The sequence below is a fragment of the Cupressus sempervirens genome, chromosome 7 (assembly GCF_028749045.1).
Source record: "Cupressus sempervirens isolate cs-2001-9-10 chromosome 7, ASM2874904v1, whole genome shotgun sequence".
Taxonomy (NCBI): Eukaryota; Viridiplantae; Streptophyta; class Pinopsida; order Cupressales; family Cupressaceae; genus Cupressus; species Cupressus sempervirens.
Genome location: NC_143124.1, coordinates 926,895,197 through 926,904,819, shown reverse-complemented (window position 1 = coordinate 926,904,819; position 9,623 = coordinate 926,895,197). Strand labels below are relative to the sequence as shown.

The 9,623-nt window shown below is 30.4% G+C and overlaps 1 protein-coding gene across 1 annotated transcript in view; it reads right to left on the bottom strand.

The window, feature by feature from the left end:
• Nucleotides 1–1,738: 1,738 nt before the first annotated feature.
• The window catches only part of LOC149550592 (fatty acid amide hydrolase-like), a 132,156-nt gene continuing 124,271 nt past the window's right edge, over nt 1,739–9,623 (bottom strand). The window contains exons 16-20 of the mRNA XM_089793578.1: nt 6,493–6,561; nt 5,893–5,957; nt 5,660–5,721; nt 5,352–5,447; nt 1,739–1,925 (exon numbers count right to left, since the gene is read on the bottom strand). Of these exons, the coding sequence (XP_089649704.1) occupies nt 1,869–1,925; nt 5,352–5,447; nt 5,660–5,721; nt 5,893–5,957; nt 6,493–6,561 (349 nt within the window). The 3' untranslated portion in view covers nt 1,739–1,868. The remainder of the gene's footprint in view (nt 1,926–5,351; nt 5,448–5,659; nt 5,722–5,892; nt 5,958–6,492; nt 6,562–9,623) is intronic.

Sequence of the window (9,623 nt, the reverse complement as noted above, 5' to 3'; positions counted from 1 at the left end):
ATGCTCATCACGATTCTATCCCTCTTAAGAGATACAATCCAAACATCAAAAACCACTTATCAATTACTCTCTCTGCACACTATCCTCTATAATTCTTGAATAATTCTCACATGTCTTCGACTCTCTATACACGCACTTGTCCACTTCATCAGTACACGATGTAGAACATATCCTTAACTACGCTTGACCTTATCATCAACACACAATTTGTATGACCTAGTTCTCTGTCTACTTCTCTATCAGTCTTCACAGAAACAATACTATGTTGACATCAATGACAAACATAGTCATCAATACAACATGTTAATCATGTTATCCATTTCTCCAATGCTTAGAATACTTCCCTAAAGGAATATTATCAACATTCATGCTAATAAGGCTTGGTATCCAAAGCACTACCAAGCCTATATCCAATACCCAATTTTTCTCACAATTTTTTTTTAAAGTAACAAACATTTATTGTATCTTTCCATTTTCCCCATTACTCTTCTCACAATATGGGAGGTTTTGGTTACTAGTGCTTCATCTATGGCTCTCAAGGCCCTATTTCTTCTCCAAATTTGTAGGCTTATTTTGTATTTCTCAAACAATTGTTTAGTTTTTAGGCTCTCTAATTATGGGATGGGTTTTTTAAAACTTATTTGTTTTGTTAAGAAAAAGGATTTGACTTGGCATACTGAATGACCTCTTTAAGTTTTCATGGTGATATGGACCATTATTGAGTGCACACACACACACACACACATGCACACACTTGGTGAATCACATCTTTATGTTTTCATGGTGATATCAACCATTATTGGGCATATCAAATTCGTGTTCTTCACAAAACAAATAAGTTAAAAAACCCATCCCATAATTAGAGAGCCTAAACTAAACAATTGCTAGACAAATACAAAATAAGCCTAATAAACTTGGACTAGAAATAGGCCCTTGAGAGCCATAGATGAAGCAATAGCAACCAAAACCTCCCATATTGTGAGAAGAGTTTATATACCTAAATGAAAATAATAATAAACCGTTATTTTGTAAAAACAAACAAATCTTGATATAGTATACAATGATAAATATGATTTGAATGTAATATTAAATATAAGTCAATGATTAGTTCAACAATATTCAACTAGATAAAAAGAGAGATAAGAATCATAAGTTACAAAGTTTTAAATTGGATTTATAGTGCATCGTAATGGGAGCATTGAACTCAAAAATGAAACTTCAACTCATGTTGTTAGCAAAATGAAGTAGATTTGACCCTTACAATCACAGCGATGAATTCTCATTCATGATTTAGAAGAGAAAGAAATGAGGTACCACATAGAAGAATTGGAAAGAAAAAACAAACCTTAAATGACATTTAAACATCTAGCCATGTTAACCCCCTGAGAAATTTGCATAAAGTGTGTCGTGTTGTCAATGTCATCCAAAAGAAAAAATAGGGCTTGGTATATTAGAAATAAAATAACATTTCACGAAAAAAATCAATCAAGCAACCTGACAACTCAAAATATTTTAATAATCATCCACATATCTTGATAAACATGTATTGTTGATCTTGAATATCAAGTTACCCATTTCATATATATTGATAAAACAAGTTTGACATAATTAAATTGTTAACTTTATTACATAGATATATATACTATAAAACTAAAAAATTAAATTTAGAACTATAATTATATCATCAAAATTTATTTTTTGTTTGATTAATGTACAAATGAGTAGTTACCATTAAATAAACAAAATAAAAATGGAGCTTTTTAATTAACTAATTAGTTTATTTTATTAATATATATTACATTGTCCTTTCTCTCAATATATAAAATATTCTCAAGAAAAATTGAATTAAGAAATAAATTAATATTTTTTCATTTCAGCAAATTGTAGAACACTTTTGGTTGCTTGTTTTCTTTATAATATAGGACCTGCAATAAGTAACAAACAATCACAGATTTTAGAAAATTAGTACTTTAACATCAATTAAATAATTCTTTCATTGATTTAATTATAAAAATGTAAAACTTATCAATAATTACATTTTATAAACTCAAACAACAATTTTACATTAACTATTATTAATTACTTTAAAGTTACCATTATATTAATGTAATCAAATCAACAACAAATAGATAATAACAATTACATTCTTTAGATCTATGGTAACAATCATGTTTCAATGAAATGATATTGTTAGAAAAGCTCTTTTTTAAATGCTTTGAGAGGAGAACTTTTACATGATGGAATCAAGGTAAGGGGGCCTAACAAAGCCTCCATGTCCATCAATACAATAAATATTGTTCCTTGTTGAAATATACAAGTCTTACCTTTTGATGTTGTCAGTGCTTCTCTACTAGTCACGTGGCCATAGATTTTTGTCATGCATCGTGAAGGCATTGCCACTTGGTGTAAGGACACTAATGGTAATATTTTGATTGTCCTAGCTTATCGCTCTTCCTCTAATGACTCTTTACACGTTAATGATGACTACTCTCAAGATGATGCTCCTATTGCTAATTTAGCCTCCTTGAACCTAATAGATCTAAATCCACCTGTTGTTGTTAATGTGGCCTAGTTTTACCATGTGGATCCTCTACAACACATTGCTCTCATTTTATTTTGGAATGTTGGTTGATGATGTGTAACTTTGTCAATGTTACCACTTATGTTCAATCACATGGTGATCCTAGTTATAATATTGCCTAGACAATTGTTTGTCCACATAGGCAAGTTCACTCTTTAGTTTCTCATTCTCCTTCGTGCGATGTGAAGGAGATGCCAGACCACTCTTGATGCAACATCTAAACGTAACATGTGATGCTCTTATGTTGTACATCTAGCACGTCAAATGTTCAAGTTGGGGATTGAGAAGAAAATTGCTCTTGATCTATCTCATTCATAAGAAGGGGTAAGATTGAAAGTATCCCTTATTAATATTTAATTTCTTAAAAAGACCAATGAGTCAAAACTTGAGCTGTAAATTTTACTCTTTACATTCAAATACATGATTAAAAATATGTCACATTCATTTAACTATTTAACTACTCTTGTTATGAAAAATTTAACTAACATATTGATTGACAATTTGTGCTTTTTGAAAAGAAATATTCATTCTTTTTGTAAAAGGATAACGTTGTTTATGTAAATGAAATTTTGAGCAAACAACTTGAAAATTGACCAAATTGTACATAATGTATCCCCTCGAACCATTTCATTCCAGCTCTAATATATCTGTATAAAATTATTTTCCATAAATTGGTTGTAAAATCAAATAATTTAAAATTCTTCTTAAATTTGTCAAGAATTCAATTACAAAAAAAGTCAAATTTGAATAACTTGCTCTTTCTATAAAGATTTTAACTAACAATATATTGGTTGAAGGCTAGTGCTTTTTTGGAAGAAGTGATTTTCTTTATTTAAATGGAATACTTGTTTATGTAAATGAAAAGCTCAGATAACTTGAAAATTGGTAAAAATGGGCATAATGAAAGCCCCCTCCGTACCATTTCATCTCAATTGTGATATATATCAAGTTATAAATAACATTTTCCATAAATTGGTTATTGAAACAAACAATTTAAAATTCTTCTAACTAATAAGAAATTAATTATGAAACTTCACAACATTGAGTTGTAAATATCTACAAATATCTTTATAAAAGGATTTTGAATAAATTTTTAGAAACAACATTTTTCATAAAACTATCGAGATCTTCGAAACTAATTAAATTCAAAATTTCATGACTATTGCTTGCACCAATAAGAGAGATACCAAGGATTATCAAAATAAAACTAACCTTGTTTATGGGTGGTGAAGTATTGCTTGTAGACCTACGCCCACCTTTTATCTTTTTCTTTAGTCAAATTCTTGGAGAATGGAATATGGTGGCAAATAACCTAGACAAAGGGGCTTCTAAGTTTTAGATAGGTCACATATTCATGACTAAGGACTCTTGCCCCCAAATGTTTCAAAGGTTTTGAAGAGTTGATAATGGAGGACAATAATATATAGTTAGTTCTATTATTAAGATTTTTTATCAAACTTCTTATGTTATTTGTTATTTGTTCTTTAGTGGGTTTGTGGCCTTTTACTTTGCATCATTTCTTTGAGTTAAATAAACTCTCACCCCTTGTTCCAAAAGAAGTTAAATTGAAAGAGTGAATTAATATTATCTAATAACTTCATTCAACCATATTTGAACCAATTATTGTAATTTCAACAATCTTGTTTCTTTATAAATATGATGCTTACTTCATAGCTTTCAAATACTACTATTAAGAACTCTTTGTACACCTCATCCTACAATTATGGTCCCTCAAATGTACTATATATTTTTAATCAAGTATTGGTAAAATATAACTTTATTAAGCTCTTGTCAATCATCCCTTAAAACTAATTATTCAAGAATACCTTTTAAAACCTCATCAAAATTCAATTTAACCTAAAGATTTTAAAAAGTTTCCAAAATGTACTCTTTCTAATATAATCTATCTTATTAACAAATTTTGGAGTCCATATCGATGTTCCAATTTTTTTTTATATAATCAAAACCTTTGATATGGTGTAATAACTTATTTATTTTTATTCAAATTATTAATATTCTCTAAAACCAATCAAATAGAAATACTATCTCTCTATTCTTTAAATGTTATCTATTCAAACTGTATTTTCTTAGAATGATTTGTCAAATTTAAACAATGAGAAATCAAATGATTAAATATTTTATTCTTTCAAATTGATATTAAATATATCTATTGGTACTTGAGATCCTCTTCTAGATACTAGATAAATTATATTAAACAAATAACTTATTCTAAGTAGCTATCCACAATAAGAAATTATTTTTTGGGATCAACTTTGAATTTCAAAATATTTTCTAATTGAATTATGAAATAGTGGATTTTTTTAGAAAACAATATTTAAGTGGTGTAATTTCTTGTTAAATGAGGAGCCTAAATAATATCAATAGAAGAAAACAAAATTCATTCTCATGAGAGATGTGTTTGTAATCTTCAACAACTTTTTCTACCAATTGTATAACGATAATAGAAACATGAATTTTCTCGTTTTATTATATTTATATATAGGCTGAAGTCAACCTTATTATTATTTACCATTTTGTTATAAACTTTTGTCTTGTAATATTACTCCATATCAAATAAACTTTAAGATTATTTAAAAATTCACAAAATGCTTTTCTTCTTCATAATTTACCTTCATTATAAAATATAATCTTAGCACGTTAACGAATTTTGAAAAACAAATAACAAAATTTTACAGTTCATATATTGAAGACCAAACATGCAAATATAATTAGGGTTTAAACGGGATTTGAAAGTATGTGATGGTCATACCTCTGTAGCACAAGCAAGACGTAGTAGTGTTGCTTCTGACCAAGGGCGACCAATAAACTGAAGTCCAATTGGCATTCCAAATGCATCATATCCGACCTGTTAAAGACACAAAATAAAGAAAATTGAAAAACATGTTAAATTATTTATGTACAATGTGCTTCATAGAAAAAATGAGGTACCATGCACATGTTTAACATGAACAGTGTGAGAAATATACTCTCATTCGATATGCTCAGAAAGCTACATTATTACTGTACTACATTTTATTATTTTAATGAAAAGAAGGCCTTGGAAATGTTAGAACGAACCGGAATAGTTACTGCTGGTAGCCCAAGGAAATTTCCAGCTAGTTGATACCGCATTAGTTCAGCTACAAAGCCAAAAAAGACTAGTTAGTAAATCTAAAGAAGGGTGCAACCATCTGCACAAAAAATAGTTTGATATGCTGAAGCTATCAACATTGAATAACCAGAATAGCTAGCTTTTGAGAAAACTTTGTGCTTATACAACAATAACTACAAGAAATTAAGAGTCAACTTACCACAATTGCCATAATCGATCTCTCCATATTTAAGAGCATCTTTTTGTATTGGATAAGCAGTTATTCTGCTAAAACAAAATCAGAAGATCTTCAACACTTTGAAATGTCAAAAACTTTACAAACAAATTTGAAAAAAAAAATTTACATAAAGTAAATGTCAAGCAAGCTATTTATCTTCATGCGAATAGCTTTTTAAGAATTAAAATTTGACTATTTCCTTTAATTTTCACCATACTTGTGCCTCTACTTCTGATTTGGCACCAAATATGGTAATTTTAGAGCCAGTTTAATTCAAGATCAATGGATTATCTCTTTCACAAAGTGATTCAATTTTAAAACGCCTCTTGCCAATGTTATTGAAATCCAAAGACTAACTATTCTAATCAAAGATTGTACCCTATCGGTTTAATCCCACAGTATCCATGTTTTACCCCAAAAAAAAAAAACTCCAGAATAAGCCACGTCTTCACAGTAGTGGCACGAATGACATGTACAGATTATCATACTATTCTACCAAAGTAGAAAATGGTAAGCTTACAAACACTATCAGTGAAGTTTTTATTTTTCAAATATGTTATTGAGGAGAGTTCATAAATATACCCTGTTGTGGGCGTGACAATCACGCTCGCTTTCTTGAATACTTCCATGTGGAAATGCATTTGACGAAACCTGAAAATGTGAAATAAAAATTGATTACGATATATGAACATGTGAATATAATAGAGAAACTAAAAGAAAGCATGTTTTGATCCGTCTGTCAAAGCAAACATCTGAACAATGACAGCGGTTACTATTGTAACTTTAAATTTAGATTTAGAGTAAACTTCACCCACGCTACTATTATAGTCTTTCGATCAGCACAACACAATAATAAATGTAATCTTAAAATACGTTAGCTTTTAGAAAATACTTCAAGCCATTCCAACGAAGTACAAGCATTGACTTGCGGATTGTGAGAATAATATAGCAATAAAGTTATAAAATAATAAAATAATAAAAATTAAGAGATAATATCTTATCTTAGTTTCATAGAGAGGAGAATTTTTATTTTGAAATGAAATTGTCAAATTCTTCAAAGAACAGAACAAGTTTTTCCTATGTTGAAGAAAGAAATAAAACTATTTTTTATATTGGTTAAAGTTACTTTTGGAAGCTTTTTAAGTATATAGTTATTTTGTTTGTCAAAGCAAAATAGAGTAATGGAATATAAAATTGTTAATTGTAAATTATAAGAGAATATAAATTGCAAATTGAAAGAACAATTATGATAGCAATGACCACGAAGATTGTAATTGATTTTGTTTTAGCAATAAGATTACAGACTACAGGAATCAAGAATAAACTTCAATTGTCAAAGATGGATGACATTATGGCTTGCTTGTGTGGAGGCAAATACTTCCCAACGGTTGGACTATAAGAGTGGATATCCCAAAATTAGAATCAGAGAAGGGTACAAATGGAAGACATCCTTCAAGACAAAAGAGGGTTTCATTTGGTCTAACCAATGCATCAAACAGATTTATTTGGCTTATGAATGAGAGAGACATTTGAAAAGTGCTAAAGCATAATCAAAGAATTTCTGAAAAGCTAAGAGGGAGAAGTTGATTTATTCAAAGAAATGCAATTTTTAACAAAGGATTTGGTGTATTAGGGATTTGTTATCTCAACTATTTCAATTGAAGGTCTAAGGATGGATTCAAATAAAGTGAAGTCCATCATTAAATAGCCTACACCAAGAAGTATTATGGAGATACGATCTTTTAATGGTTTGAAAGTTTTTAACAGAAAGTTTATTAATAAGTTATGTAGCATTGTGCACCCCTAGCCAAGACAATAATAGGAGCTAGAATAGAGTTCTCATGGACTATAAGAGCATTTAAGAATTTTGATATGTTGAAGAAGAAAGTCATGGGGCAGTCTATTTTGGCACTTACAAATTTTAATAAGGTAGTTCAAATAGACTATAATGCTAGTGGTAGTACCATAGAAGCTATTTTCAATCAATAAGGTAGATCAATTGCTTATTTCAGTCAAAAGCTAAATGATGCCGAGAAAAAGTAATATGTATATGATCAAGAGTTCAATGATCGGACCTTGAAGAAAGAGAGGCATTACTTGTTCCCAAATGGGTTTTGCTTATATATTGATTATCAAACTTTGCAGTAATTTATAGTCAATGAAAGTTGAATCAAAGGTACGTAATGAGTTTTTTTTTTTTGCAAAGTTGTATACTTTATTACTGAATCAAAAGAATGAAAGTTGAATCAAAGGTACCTAATGAGTTTTTTTTTTTTTGCAAAGTTGTATACTTTATTACTGAATCAAAAGAATGAAAGTTCAAATTGTTAGAGTAGGGTTGTCGTTGCAACAAAAGACCAATCTATCAATGCTCAATACAACCACTCAATTTATAGTACATAGGAGATGGTTAAGCCCTTGTCACAAATCTCGAGGGGGGTGCTGACAAAATTTTCAACAATCTCCCTCTCAACGTTACCCAGAGTCTGAGGATTAGAACCTAAGACCAAGCTTTGCTACCACTTGTTAGAGTGGGGTTTCCGCTGCACCAAAAGATCGATCTATCAATGTCCGATACAACCACCCAACTTATAGTACACAGGAGGCAGTTAAGCCCTTGTCACAAACCCTGAGGGGAGTGCTGAACAAATTTCCAACACAAACAAAGTTATGAATGTGTTAAAGCAAAGGTGAAATTTGTTGATAGTCATTATTGGGTTTAATGAGCTAATAATGCATCTTAAAGATCCAAACTCTGCAAAGGTCTAGAAATCTTATTTGAGATCTTTTTCTATGGATAGAATGACATGGTTGGATTTCATAATTAGAATGACACGTGCCAATTGTCCATTCAGACAAGTTCTATGATAGAAATCCCAATTAAGGAATTTTCATTACATTTTCGTATCTTCCCAAGAGAAAGAATTCATTGTGACTCTAGAGAATAAGTCACAAAGAATATGAGTGCTTTTTTTGTGAAATTGCAAAGCATGAATCCAAGGAAATGAACAAGAGAAATCTCTTAAATTTGAATAAGTGGAGACCACTAGAGATTATGATGGTTGAAAGAAATATCTTTTTGAAAGCTAGATCCAACTGACCAAATCCAAGGCTTGATGATTTCACAGGAGTTCCAAATGCTTTTGGCAACAAACATGCCCTCAATATGGACGACTTCCATGAACAAAAGAGTTCAAAAACCAATCCCCTTCCAGCCAAGCCAATTGACAAGAAAGGCAAATATGTTATAATTGGGAACTTTCCAAGCCCTGTCCCAGAAATGGCAAGCACAATCCATTCTACACAAAGAGCCAACCCTTGCAACTAATTAAGTGGCGAGGAGCCCAAGACCGATGAAGTAGCGCGAGAGACAAAAAACTACAAGCCAACTCAGTGAAAACCTTTGTGATCTTTTGAAGATGCCTAAAAAAATCAAATGGAATCTTTTCCAATTCCATGTATGAGGCTTTAGAAGGGGTTCAATAGGAATAATTATATAGATGGGTGGCGACAAGAACTTTATACCTAAAATTTACAAGCTAGTAAAACGTGCTTGGTAGCCCAATAGTAATTTTTTCCTCAATTTTCATGGCGATTGTATTTTAAAGGTCCATCAGATAAGCTTGAAAAGAAAATGACATGCCTAGAAATTAAAAATAGCTCCCAATGGCCAATCCACTTCTAGTTGTAGCTAAGAAGCCATGTGACCACAA